Source organism: Columba livia, chromosome 3, assembly GCF_036013475.1.
Source record: "Columba livia isolate bColLiv1 breed racing homer chromosome 3, bColLiv1.pat.W.v2, whole genome shotgun sequence".
NCBI lineage: Eukaryota > Metazoa > Chordata > Aves > Columbiformes > Columbidae > Columba > Columba livia.
The window spans coordinates 39118604-39132712 of record NC_088604.1 but is presented as its reverse complement, the minus strand read 5'-3'; the positions used below and the strand labels follow the sequence as shown (position 1 = coordinate 39132712).

The following is a 14109-nucleotide window of genomic DNA, read 5'->3' as shown; positions in this document are numbered from 1 at the left end:
TTTAAAGTGTCTCTAGTATTACTTTCTAACTTTAGTTCTTAAATATAATTTTTTGTTGCTGATTAACCAGGTAGTAATTGTTTTCTCTCTTCCTCTGTTCTATAGGTTTTATGCTTCTGGCAGGCAGAGTCAGGAAACAAGAGGAGGTGGATGTTATTCAGAGTGTCCTTGAAAAACACTTCAAGAAAAATCTATATCCTGAGTCTCTCTTCTCAGAGGAAAGCGTCAAAAAGCTACTGGGTGAGTTTCCTAGAAGGATGACACTTAGTAGTTGTCTAGATGTGACTGAAGTTGATTGATGGCTTTGTGTTGTGCAGCTAAATCCTCCACGCAGATGTCAGTGATGGACAGAGATTTTAACCATATTGTGTGGACTCAGGGGATGAGGAGACTTGCCATTTTGGTGGGACGAGCCCTGGAGTTTGGTGAACCAGTACTGCTGGTGGGAGACACTGGGTAACCATGCTTTTTATGATGCAGTTCTTCGTAGTGCTTTACCAGTCACCAAATGATTGTGTGGGCTTCAGCGCTGCTTTGGTCTGGGATATTTAAGCCTTTGTCATCGCAGACTTGCAAATGCTGTTCTTCACAGTTCTCTTTTGAGGGAAGCAATTGCATCTCTTGCAGTGCAAGTCTTTAATGGGATTGTCTGCATTATGTATAATAACAACATAGAAATTATATAGAAAGTAGTACAATTGAGATGAGCTGCTCTCTCCACCTTTCACAAGGTGCTGTGAAGAATCTTGCTGTGCTTCACTGGAGAGGCTGCTTTTGGGGAATTGTGATGGTTTGTTTGAAAGCAGATTTGCTTTACATGTTTTAAGAGCTTATGAATATAGACTTGCTGCTGCTTCTCCCCCCTGCCAATGTCTCATATGCTGTAAAGGAGGTTTTAGAAGTAGATGCTGCCTACTCTTGTGCTGGTTATAAATTTGGAGAGTAAATTTTTGTTGGAGAGAAGGGAATTAAAACACAAGGAAAAGGGAGAAATACATACGTAAGTAATAAATGAGAACTCTAGGTACTCAGCAGTTTATTCCTTTGGATTTAGGCTTGGTCTAGACATGTAGTATCTCCGGTTTAGTTAAATCTTAGGCAAGTTGAGTGCCTGTAGGGGCAGGCTGAAGTAAATTTGACTTGGAACCTGCAGAAATTCCTCAATGCAGTTATTGATTTAAATTTAATCAAAGGCATCTTGTGCAAGTCAGCAACAGTTGTGCCAAAAATGGCTTCACTTTACATACATTTTTTTCAAGGAAAGGGGCAGAAGGAAATCTGCAAGCTAGACTTCTGTGTTATAGCTCTTCAGTGAAAGTATGAATCCTGTCCAAAGTGTGCTGGTTTTCTTTTTTTGTTCTTCCCTTTCAATTAAGTTACTTTGTTGCAGGTGTGGTAAAACTACCATCTGTCAGATCTTTGCAGCACTAACAAATCAGAAGCTTTACTCAGTGAATTGCCACTTGCATATGGAGACTTCAGACTTCCTGGGAGGACTCCGACCAGTCAGACAGAGGTCAAAAGACCAGGTTTGTCTTACATCAATCATAATTTGGATAGTGTAACCATGGAAGCAAAAAAAAAAAGGCAATTATTAATGGTTTTTCACTTCCTTTTCCATTTCTTAGGAGAAATCTGATAGTTCTAGACTTTTTGAGTGGTGTGATGGACCTCTTGTTTTAGCAATGAAAGAGGAAGGTTTTTTCCTCCTTGATGAGATTTCTTTAGCTGATGACTCTGTTCTAGAGCGACTTAACAGGTATGTCTAAATGTGTTAGTATTAAGTATCCTCAATGTGTCTGTTCATTATACGAACATGAGCGTGGTAAATCTAGCTTCTTCCAGGCACATTTGTTTCCTGGACTGAGTGAGCTGCTCTCTTGATCATGTAGGTCTTGCTGAAAGAATGAGTGACCCAAATAACGCTATCCCTGTTCATGTTTCAACTTCTGTGCCAGTTTGCATTGTTTTTCTAATTGTCATCCATCTGGTGGAGGTGCTAGTTTTAATTGTAGTAAATCTTAGATAATTTTTGCTGTTTATAATGCTAATTACAGTTATGGAGAAAGTAAGGTAAGACAAAATGAAACTGCCTCGTCTTGCCTAAATTTTGATATCTTAGCTTATGTGGAAAAATAAAAGGTACTTTGATCAAAAAGCAGACAAGTTTGCTTGACGTGATGTTTTTGAATGCTTTGGTTAGTGCCATTACTTTCCACTTGGCTTTAGGGTACTGCTGTAGACTGTTCTACACTCAAATTGCTGTATTTCATGGACAAATATGATGAAAGGATTCACTTAATTCAATAGTTTATGTTTCTGGATAAAGAAATTAAGAACATAAACCCTAGTTTAGTTGAAACAGTTTATACAGTATTTAAAGACAATTTATAGCATGAGTCAAGTTGGAAAAATAAATCTGAGTAAAATCTCCAGTTTACCATCTGCAATATTAATATTTTCAGCTTGTGAGAGAGCAATTGAAAGTGATGGATCTTATCAAATACCAGAAACAAAATCTAGTTATTTTCCTCTTTTGTGTGTGTGTAAAAATTCATAAAATGTAAATTTAATGTAATTATCTGCTTGCAGCAGTATCCCTCATTTTAGTCATTCCGCTTAGTGGACAAGTCTGATGAGGAGCAGCTGAGGGAACTGGGGCTGTTTAGCCTGGAGAAAAGGAGGCTGAGGGGAGACCTTATCGCTGTCTACAACTACCTGAAAGGAGGTTGTAGCATGGAGGGTGTAGGTCTCTTCTCCCAAGTAACAAGCAATAGGACAAGAGGAAATGGCCTCAGGTTGTGCCAGGGCAGGTTTAGGTTGGATGTTAGGAAAAATTTCTTAATGGAAAGGATCAGCATCCCTGGAGGTGTTTAAAAGATGTAGATGTGGTACTTCCAGACATGGTTTAATGGTGGACTTGGCAGTATTATATTTGCCATTGGACTCTTAAAGGATCTTAAATGTCTTTTCCAACCTAAATGATTCTATGATTACCCGTTATATTGAGGTGATTAGCAGCTACTTTTTCCAAACCCTCTTGTGTTAAAGCTGTTTTTTTTCATTGTATCATTGCAGCTATCTTTCTTTCATAAAGTCAAGTTAACCTTTCTGTTTTGAGAGTGATACTAAGCAGTGTCTTTCTGAAGGGATAACAGTTTAAACTTTTAACAGCTTTTAGTGTACACAGAAGTACAACTAACAAAACAAGCAAACAAAACCTCAGAAAACAACCTGCTAAAATGCTTCTCAGGATGTATAGTCTGTCAGTTTGAAGTCTTGTTTTTTATGCAGATTTGTTCTTATGAATATAAATTTTGCTATTGCTTTTGTAAGAAGAGAACTGTGAGATGTGGACTTTATTAGACAAGTCTTTTGACAGATGATTTAAATAGAAGCTTATCAACAAGGTTCGGGAAGAGTTTCCTTTGAACAAAATCAGAAATGTTCTCAATTATGGAGGATGAATAGATTTTTTTTTTTAAATTTATTTTTTTTTTAATACAAATTCTGGCACAATGAAAGTTAATCAGGCCAAGTCATGTGATTTTTGTTTGTAAGTGACCTTTTGAAATGTGAAATAAAATTTAATATTTTTTTTTTTAACCTTACTTTAGTGTTCTTGAAGCTGAAAAGACATTGGTACTTGCAGAAAAAGGTGGTCAAGATGATGAGAATAATGAAGTAGAACTACTAGTTGCAGGAAAGAAATTCCGTATCCTTGCGACCATGAACCCAGGAGGTGACTTTGGGAAAAAGGAGGTAAATGTGAAAACAACCAGAAGTACAACATTCATTTTCTGGTCTTATTTGCTCTTATGTGAGTGCAGGTCCAATGCAAAAATGCACTGGACCAATTCTGGCATCCAGTACTATCTAGGAGACATCTGCTTCATTGTTATAAAGGAGGATTAGGATGTACCTGTTTTCTATGACTTCTCTGTGCTATCATTTTGACAATGTAAGACAATATTCACTAGAATGTCAAAGAAAACCTCAGGCCTCTAAATACTCTAGGTATACTTGATATGTAGAATACTTTACACATGGGAGATGTGGCCCATGAAACAAGTAAATCCAGCTCTAACATGAGTCTGGAGCAGCATGAAGTTGTGTAATAGATTATTCTCCCTAATATTGTTCAGAAACTGACAGTTGGAAGTCATCTTGTCATTCTCAGTGAATATGAGCATTACATTCCCAAAAACTTTTCTCATTAAATGAAAAAAAAAAAATCAGTTTCTGAAGTTCAGCTTTAAGTAACTAAAAACAGGTTAAAACAAACAAACAAGACCCCTTTTAGGTAGTGTTGGGAGCTAGAACTAAAAAAAAAAAAAAAAGAGAAAAGAAAAAAAAAAGAAAAACAAACAAAAAACCAAAACAAACAAAACGGAAACAAACAAACAAAAAAACCCCACCACTATGAGCTTTTTTTACCCAAATAAAAATGAGTGAGTACTCCATTTGAAGGGATTTCTACAGTACAGGACAAATCATTGTAATGCCATGTGTTTAAAGGGGATTTATTTCTGCATTGTGTTTGTGCTAATGACTTTTTTCTTGACTAATTCAACCAGAACGTGAGAGGAATTACAGAAGCAAGTTGTAATTGAAGTCAAATTTCCATGTAGTAGTTTGCATCTGTAAACAAAGGGAGATTACATAGCTATAGTTTGATACATGTTGTTCTGATAGAATGAAATGGAGCTTTGGTGTTTGCAAACCCACTCAATTTCTTTCCATATTCTTTTGAATGTTCTCATTTATCAGCCATTTCCTGCATTGATGCCGCTACTACAAATCTTAAAATCCACATTCTCGCCAAGGTTTTGTCACAAAGTGGCCCTGTTGAAATTGGAAGTAAAGGCCTATCTTGGTCACTGTGTTTATTGTTTGCAAGTACTGTGGCTACAAGACTATCACTTAACTGCAAGCTTAAGTAACATGATGTGATGTAACTTGAATTGCTGTGTCATTCTGCTTGTTTGCAGCTTTCTCCTGCATTGCGCAACAGATTTACAGAGATATGGTGTCCACAAAGCAATGGCCGTAGTGATTTGGTACAGATTGTAAAACACAATCTCCATCCAGGATTGTCTCTGGGTGGCATAAACCATCAAGGTGGGTATTTGTTTCTTGGTATTTGAACACTCTTAAAAAAAAAAAAAAAGAGTTTGGAAGCTCCTGAACTTTCTTCAGAATTTACACCAATGTGTTACTCTTTCATGTAAGTACTTTGGAGTTTGTTCTTCTCTTGTTGTGCATATTCCATGGCTAGCCAGAAGTATGATAAAGGCTGTATTTACTTCACTGTTCAGATGGTTGAATTATCCTGAGACTTCAGTGCCCAATCTTCATTTCAATGGAAGGTGTTGTAAGAACTCGCACTTCATTTTCTGCCAGAAGCCTCACTGTTAGCATTAATAACTTTGTTCTTTCTTGTTACTTGAATTTAGAAGGCTGTGTAACAACAGCACTATCAGGGACTTACTGTTCAGTTTTCCTGCCAGTTAGGATGTAGAACACCCATCCATGTTACTCATGCATTACAGCTCTGCCTACTTTAGATGCTTATTATACAGCGATGTAGTATATGTAACCAATAAAATTATTTGATAACACTTTTTTTGTTTGTTTGTTTGTTTTTTAAACTCTTTTCAGGGGCAGACATAGCAGAGCTCATGATGGACTTTGTTGAATGGCTGACTAATCAAGAGTTCGGTCGCCAGTGTATACTCAGCGTGCGAGATGTCTTGTCATGGGTTAATTTTATGAATGTCTTGGTAGAGGACAAGGAGTTGAATTCTGCCAAGGAATACAGCCACCTTTACATTTCTCCAGTGATGTCTTTTATCCATGCTGCATGTTTGGTATACATTGATGGAATAGGATCAGGTAAGGTCTTTAGTGCTCATTCAATAGCAGAAAATATGAAGATATGTATTTGTATACTTCTATATAGAATGCAAACAAAGTACTTTGGGGCAGCATGGAACTCTTCTGTGAGAAGTTTTCACTTCATTTAACAGTATCCTGTACTTCATGTGCCTTTTTTGTGTTTCAGTAACAAAAGTTTGGATACTACAGGAAACTTAAGTAAATTAGAGGTAGTAATAATAATATTACAAAGACTACCACACGTATTGAGAAAGCCTGTGTTTTTTATTGAGCCTTCTGAGCTGATGTGGTACTTAATTACGTGACCACATATTATTCTCTCTTTCCCACCCCACATGTCAGCATCTGTGTGAGCTAGTCTGTGTCATGTGCATAGCTCAGAATGCATCTTTGCATATTTGGCCACTGGCACAGCTGATAAATAAGAGAGATGGGAGTGGGGCAAAAGTGAAAAGTCACAAGAAATGCAGGGAAAGAAGACTGGGGAGGACTATGGCAAGGGGTCAGAATGATAGTGATTGTAGAAGAAAGGGGTTTGGAAATCAGGTGTCCTTAATTCTCTTGCTCATGGAACTGTTGGTTCATGGTAAATGGCTTGCAATGGCAACCGAAAGCACTAACATGAAATACAAACCTGAAACAAAATACTGCACAAAAATCAGTTCCTTCTGTGAAGGAACTGAGTTTCTTAGTCATAAGCTAAATGTGTCTACTAGGTTTGTGTAGCATGCTTAACTTTTCTAATTACAGGTACAACATCCTGCTCAGCTGATATGGCTTTATTAGCTCGTGAAAAATGCCTGACATTCTTATGTGAGAAAATGAGTCAATTCCTTGAGCTGACTGATCATCAGAAGAATGAACTAAAGATTTATGACAGAACAAAGGAGAAAGAATTTGTGTGGATGGACAACTTTATGGGAATCCACCCCTTTTTTATTCCAAGAGGCAAGAGACTTTGTGGGAGTGGGTGGACATTTGTTTTGTGGTTTTTGTTCCCAGTACTTCTGTTCTTTACTAAATCTAAGTAGGATACCTGGACCATTAAACAATTTAGAGTTTGTTTTCAAGCCTTAGAAAAGTGCTTTTTCTGCCTCCAAGTGTGTTGTTTGCAACTCAGTGGCATTTAAGAAGACACATCTGTTAATTGCTTTCTTTGACTTTTTAAAATTAGTGGTTAATGGCCTAATTTTATTGGATTTTTTCACTGTAACAAAACTTCTTAATTTTGACTTCTAATTTTCTGTCACTTTGCATAGTTAGAATGTCTGCTGACTTATACTAACCAAAGCTGCAGCTACTCCTGGCCTGTGTGTAAAGCATGGGAAGCAGGAATCCTGGGTACTAAACAGAATGGAGACCAATGCCCTGCTTTGCTGTGGCCTCTCAAAGATTCACTACAATTTTTGCACTTATATAGTCCCTGCATTTCAGTTCCTCATTTCACAAATTAATGCAAATGGGACTATCAAAATATTGCTTTCTACCCTTAAAATACAGTGATGGGACTAAAAAGTGATGACTGAGCTTTTGAGTTCAGCTGGTTAGTTTTTAGTACATGGAACTATGTGTTCCTAATGCTATGATAATCGTTCATCTTTGAACATTTTGATATTCGTGGATTGTGTTAGTCATGCATAAAATTGTACAAGGTAATGCTTTTTTTGTAAATTGCTTAGTTTCTCTTTGCTAATTAGCTCACAAAGGAAGATTCTCTTTCATACTAAAAAGATATCAAGATGTGTAAGATAAATTAGTGATTAATGTTATGCATACCTGAGTGATGCTGTATTATGGAATTTGGGGAATGATGTCCCAGCGAGCTATACTGGCTGGAATTCGGCAAACAAGCTCTGTACTCTTTCTTTGCTATATGTCGTAATAACAATAGAGAAAATAGGTGCTTAACAGTGCACCCTAATTAAAGCATACTTCCTTCACAGAATTGGCAACATATGGAACAGATTAATACATTGTTCTGTAGCGTGACTCAACTGTATCCTTCAGTGCCAAGTTTTCAAAAGCTGCTTTTGAGTTTTAGAGCCACATATTTGAAGGGCAAGGACAGATTTATGATTTTTTCAGTGATCTCTAGTTTGGGTCATGAACCAGGAAGTGTTGCAGTTTCGTGGCAAAATACATTGTATATTCACATGCTTTTTGCAAAATCCCACATAAATTCGTGGAGATGAGCTGATACACAGCTGTGGGTCAAACACAAAGTGTGCCTGATCTCTGAGAATGGGATACAGGCTTGGTCTCCATGGCTTGCTGTAGTGAGATTAGCAATTAACAGACAGAATTATCTCACTTGGAAGCACACTTTCAGCAGCTCCAGCATAAAAATTCTGGTTTAATTGTTTTCTGGTTTACCTTTTGCTTTGTTTTAGGCCCTGTTCTCCAGAGGAACAGTGTTACAGATTATGCTCTAAATGCTGGGACTACAGCAGTGAATGCCCAAAGACTGTTAAGAGCCCTGCAGCTTAACAAACCTATTTTGTTGGAGGGGTCACCAGGAGTGGGCAAGACCAGTCTAGTTGCTGCCCTGGCAAAAGCCTCGGGAAACTGTCTTGTTCGAATCAACCTGTCTGAGCAAACGGTAAAGTATTATCTTTCTAACTTAGTGTTTATGGCAGGGGGGAGGTTTTGTTTAACTTAAAAAGCATAGTTCTTTTTAACTTTGGCACTAAGTCTGAAATGTTAATTTTTCCTTCTACTGTGAGCTTGTGTGAACAAATGCCAATTCCCAGATTATTCTGTTATTTTCAAGTGAAGACGTGAGTATCTTTGTCGAGTGAGTTTTTTATTGGCTTCTGCAAAGTTACTTCAGAACACATTTAAGCCTTTTTAGCTTTTCTGTCCCAATTTAATTTTTTGTTGTTATATGTAGTAGCTGGTCACTGGAGTCCTATCATGGAAAAATTTTTAGCATCTTGCAGTTACTAGAATTTTTCTTTTAATACCTACATTTTGGCTCTATTTAAATGGGAGGGAGAAAACATGAAGTGAATTTAACAAAGGCTACTTATGAACTTTAGTGGAGTTTTGTAATTTCCAACCCCCTCCTGATTGTCTTCTCCCAAAGGATGTGACAGACTTGTTTGGGACAGACTTGCCTGTTGAAGGTGGGAAGGGAGGAGAATTTGCCTGGCGTGATGGACCACTACTAGCAGCATTAAAATCTGGACACTGGATTGTATTAGATGAGGTAAGTTCAAGTTTGGGGCACAAATAAAATGAAAAGTTCTGGAAGAACAAAGGTGATGATTTGGCATGTAGGATAAATACCTTTGAGGGCTGATGATTGAAATAAATTTTGCTTGCTTTTAGTTTTGTGCATCTTGTGCCATGTTGAGAGTGACCATTCTGCTTAAGAGAAAAATGAATCTCCATCTGCTAAGTCCCTCTGCCCATTGGCCCTCCATAGAGGGAGCGTAAAATGCTGACTTTGACTAGACCTCTTTTAGACAAGAGAACAAGGATCAAATCCCGGCATAAATTCATGCAGAAAGCCGAGGATAGATTTGATTTACATTTGAAAGTTTTTGGGAAGAGTGTCAACAGAAGTTTTGGTACACATGCTCTTGTATGGATATAGTTTCACTTGAACAGAAGGCATTTTGCTGGGACTAATACACTGTGTTGTGTACTGATTTAATTGAGATGAAGAAGAGTTCCGTTTTGCCAGTGTAAGCTGTGCTGCCACCACAGGTTTGTTCATGTACCAAGTAGCAAGTGCTTTTCAGCTTATGCATGCACAGAGCTTGCTTCTTCAGTGTGCATACTAATTATTTCAGACTGCAAAATCTTAAATTTTTTTAACTGTTTCTATACATTTTTTCCTATTGTGAAGAATACCACTTTAAACAACCATGATATTGAAATAACTCAGACTGCCTTAATTTAAAAAACAAGCACAGGAACAAAACACTCTACCACACATGTATGAATGTAGGTTTAGAAGCATCTTGAACATGCAGATTTTACGATGGAAAATTCTGTTATTGTGTTGAAAACACAGTACAAATAGCAAGTGCACATGAGGAAAAGTGTTATAGCTTTGTTGCTCCAGTGTAATAAATGTAGCTGGAGGTAATTACAGGTGACAGTGCTAGAACAGCAGAGAAATTCAATTTTACCTTCTGCGTATTCAAGACTAGAGATTATGCAAAAGTGTTTTGTAGAGCATTAATATTGTATCTTCTTTCCTCAGTTGAATCTGGCTTCTCAGTCTGTATTAGAGGGACTAAATGCATGCTTTGACCACAGAGCAGAGATTTATGTTCCAGAATTGGGAATGAATTTTCATGTACAGCACAAGAAGACTAAGATTTTTGGATGTCAGAATCCATACAGGCAAGGAGGTGGAAGAAAAGGACTGCCAAAGTCCTTTCTCAACCGATTTACACAGGCAAGCTTATTTGTTTGGTTTAAACTATGTCATGATCCCATCTTGTAGTTTTCTGACTATATCAACACTCAGCATGCTCTTGATTCTACAGGTGTATGTTGATCCACTGTCAGCAGAAGATATGGAATTTATTGGGAATACACTATTTCCTGCTATTGATAAAAGTATTATTGCTAAAATGGTTGCTTTCAATAACAAGGTAAATATATATTTTAGTTTCTTTTGTGTAGAAGTAGGCAGAATGCAGTAAGATTTAAAAAGTTAAGTCCAATGTTACCTTTCCAAGTATTTTCCTAGACAAGTGCTTGGGTGAAAAAAGAGGAATGGGAATATATGCAGAAGAAAGTAAAGAACACCACTAAAACCCATCTGAATTCTTGTACCACTACAATCAGATTCTTGGTTGATATCTGAAGAGGCATTATTTTTCACAGAGGAGAATATATATTTATATAAGAAAGGCTTTGCTATACAAGTGAAAACAATTATGGTTTGGTAGCTTGGTGAAGCGAGTTCAGAAAATAATGATTTTCCTTCTCATAGATTATTCTTGAAGCACAAACAAAATGAGCTATATCTTAACAAGAACTAAAATGTGTATTTCTGTTTCTGGTCAGAATTTTTAACGTGCTCTTTATTATGGGATGTTGTTAGTGAAAGTGGCATCTGACCTGTACAGAAACAGAAGCTTGTAAGGTTATGTGGCAGTGTTCTGGAACATTGAGTGACCAATAAAAGGAAAATATTTCCTGATATAATTTGTCTGTGGCAGAGGACTTAGAGATGCTCGGATATAAAATATTGCTAATATAAAAGGTTTTCAACAATCATTGATTACAAAGCATTGACTTACTAGCTATTTTGTTGCTTAAATAGTTCCATTTTGCACAAAATGCAGGGTATGAAATTCACAGCAAGAATTTTACTCAGGGTCATGCTTCTGAAGTTGCGTTTGATCTTCATGTAATGAAACAAAGTCTAGTAACATTAAGAGAAAGTAGTGTTGTTTGTCCTTACATAAAAATCTTTTATGGTGGCATCTTAGTGAATACTTATAGAGTGCAAGAGTAAAAAGGAAAATTAAGCTGTTAGAGAATTAGTAGAGACAACTAAATCAAGCTTTAGTCCCTCATGTCTTCAGAAAAGTGAATACAGTTTTCTCCTTCTGTTGTCTTCTGTCTTGTAAGCAGTGCTAAAGGCAGAAGTTCAGTTGAATATAAAAAATATATATATATACACATATATATTTGAAGATCAGCACATGGGTAGAAAAGATTATTATTATTTTAAAAAAAAAAATTGCTGTTTTTTCCAGATTGACAATGAAGTAATGGTTGAAAAAAAGTGGGGACAAAAAGGAGGACCCTGGGAGTTCAACTTACGTGATCTTTTCCGCTGGTGCCAGCTGATGCTTGTTGACCAGTCACCAGGATGTTATGATCCTGGCCAACATGTATTTTTGGTGTATGGAGAAAGAATGAGAACCAAAGAAGACAAAGAAAAGGTGAGATGTGTGTTCTCCTTTCATGGTCTTCAGATTGTCAGGAAGTATTTCTAGAAATCCAAGTGTTAACTTGAAGATGCTTTGCAATTTATTTGTAGACAATACCCCTTACAAAAGAAAAATAAGTTTGTTTGAGGTTTTGACATTTAACATATGTACCTCTCCCCTTGTCATTTAAAAATATCTATTTAATTAGCTGCTAGTATTAAGGCAGAAAGCTGGTGTAAATCAAGGCAAGTAGGACAACAAAGGACTTAAACAGAGCAAAACACAACATGTTCTTATGTGATTCTGTATTTAATAACGTTCTCACAGAAGTAGCATGGGTTGCATGCATATTTGTGAGGAAAGAGGAGATGGGGAGCAGTGAAGAGAAATAGCACTGAGATATGGAGAGATGCTTAAAGTTATAGGTAAAAAGCAGCAGTTTTTAAATTGTTCTGGCTTGGACTTCTTTTATGGACTTATTTACCTGTCACTTTTTTTCATCTGCCTGTCAAATTGCTCTTCTCATTTTCTTAAAATCATGGCTTAAGGTTTCTCTAATAAAACACACTGCAATTGTTATTCCATCTTTGCCATCTTTGCACATATCCCTCTCTTGCTTAGAAATCCTTGGCTTTTGTTTAATTTCACAACATTTAAATGGTGTTAAACTAAACATCAGTCACATTGTAAGACTGAAGTTACAGACTATGTGACTGGATGTTTTTCTCATGGGTTTACTTTCTCCTTCCTGTAGTATTATTGCATTTTTGTATGTTATCAAAGAGCTTAGTTATGGAATGGCTTCTTTACAAGAGTTTTTTTTTTTTTTTTTTAGACAGAAGCATTAGAGTATTTCAAGTCATGGGAAGGCATGGTTAATGAAGGGCTTGCTGTGGGCATCTCACACTCACATTGCTTGCTGCACTTCCAGTGAAATGATGCTTATGATAAAATTGTGTTAGTTACTATCACATAGCTGTTACTGTCACACGGCTGTGGAGCTGAGAGGGAAGGCTATTTTAGGAGTAAATCTTTAGAATTATGGTTAACTTAAGCCTGATGAGTTGTCTTTTGTCTCTTTCAATTGTTTTAGGTTATATCTGTGTTTCGAGACATTTTTGGCCAGGAGGCTGATGTGTATACAGGAACCAGAGAGTTTCACATCACTCCGTATAATGTTCAGGTAGGCTGTTGACAAGAGGTTTTTTGAGTGGGGAGAGGAGGAGGCAACTTGGACTTGCCTCTTACTACTCATCCATGTGTCTCTTGTCTCTTCCAGATTGGTTACTCAGTTCTTTCTCGTGGCAACTATATTCCTCGACCTGGTAGAAGTCTCTCACTTCTGCATCATTCACTGCAGTCCCTTGAGTCTATAATGAAATGTGTGCACATGAGCTGGATGGTAATCCTGGTGGGCCCAGCAGCTGTTGGCAAAACCAGTCTAGTTGAGCTGCTGGCCCATCTGACCGGCCATCGACTGAAAATCATGGCAATGAACAGTGCGATGGATACAACTGAACTCCTGGGTGGATTTGAACAGGTAAACACTGTTTTGGTAATATGGCACTATTTCTTGTTCCTACCCAGCAGTGGCCAGTCCACTGTGATCTTAGTGTTTAAGCACCAAATGGAGCCTTAGGCACCGCAGTCTTCTGGATGAACTAACTCATAATGGCTTGTTTGCAGGTGGATATCAATAGGCCATGGCAGCGCCTGTTGGAAAAAGTGGAGAATGCTGTGAGCACACTAGTAAGGGACAGTCTTCTCCTGACAGAAATTTGTGCAGATGATGCTGAGCTTATGCTGCGTGCTTGGAGCAGTTTCATCCTGAATTACAAACCCAAATCTCTGGGTGAAGGAGGTAGAAGTGTTACAGCTGAATTAGTGAGCAAACTGGAGGGAATACTTGTACTGATCCAGCGACTAAACAACAAAATAAATTCCTATTCAAAACCAGGTATGTCTGGTGGGTGATTTGACGTAAGACTATATATTCCTCTGAAGAAAATAAGAGAAATAGATAACTCTGCAGTGAAAGCTTGAGAAAACTGAGGGGTGTTTTATAGGTTCTTTGTAGTCAATACTATTTCTTCATACTACTTATGTAACAGCCTATCTTATGAAAAAGTTATTTGTGATGGTTCTTCAGGTTTATTTTTTGTGTTTGTGTAGTTACAGCTGGTAGCAATCAGTAGTCCACACTTGACACACTGCAATTCTCCCGTATTGAGCTATTCAACATATGATGCAACACAGCTCTTATCTTGTATTTCTAAGAAATGGAATTTAGATACTTTAGATAGAAATT

At 37.3% G+C, this 14109-nt stretch overlaps 1 protein-coding gene across 1 annotated transcript in view; it reads left to right on the top strand.

Moving 5' to 3' along the window:
• Positions 1 to 14109, top strand: part of MDN1 (midasin AAA ATPase 1) — a 105097-nt gene that overhangs the window by 35431 nt on the left and 55557 nt on the right. Inside the window, exons 28-43 of the mRNA XM_065059572.1 lie at positions 106 to 240; positions 318 to 456; positions 1391 to 1529; positions 1629 to 1759; positions 3618 to 3762; positions 4992 to 5121; positions 5662 to 5895; positions 6649 to 6846; positions 8289 to 8497; positions 8984 to 9106; positions 10112 to 10309; positions 10401 to 10508; positions 11625 to 11813; positions 12895 to 12984; positions 13081 to 13341; positions 13488 to 13758. Coding sequence (XP_064915644.1) covers positions 106 to 240; positions 318 to 456; positions 1391 to 1529; positions 1629 to 1759; positions 3618 to 3762; positions 4992 to 5121; positions 5662 to 5895; positions 6649 to 6846; positions 8289 to 8497; positions 8984 to 9106; positions 10112 to 10309; positions 10401 to 10508; positions 11625 to 11813; positions 12895 to 12984; positions 13081 to 13341; positions 13488 to 13758 — 2700 coding nt within the window. The remainder of the gene's footprint in view (positions 1 to 105; positions 241 to 317; positions 457 to 1390; positions 1530 to 1628; positions 1760 to 3617; positions 3763 to 4991; positions 5122 to 5661; positions 5896 to 6648; positions 6847 to 8288; positions 8498 to 8983; positions 9107 to 10111; positions 10310 to 10400; positions 10509 to 11624; positions 11814 to 12894; positions 12985 to 13080; positions 13342 to 13487; positions 13759 to 14109) is intronic.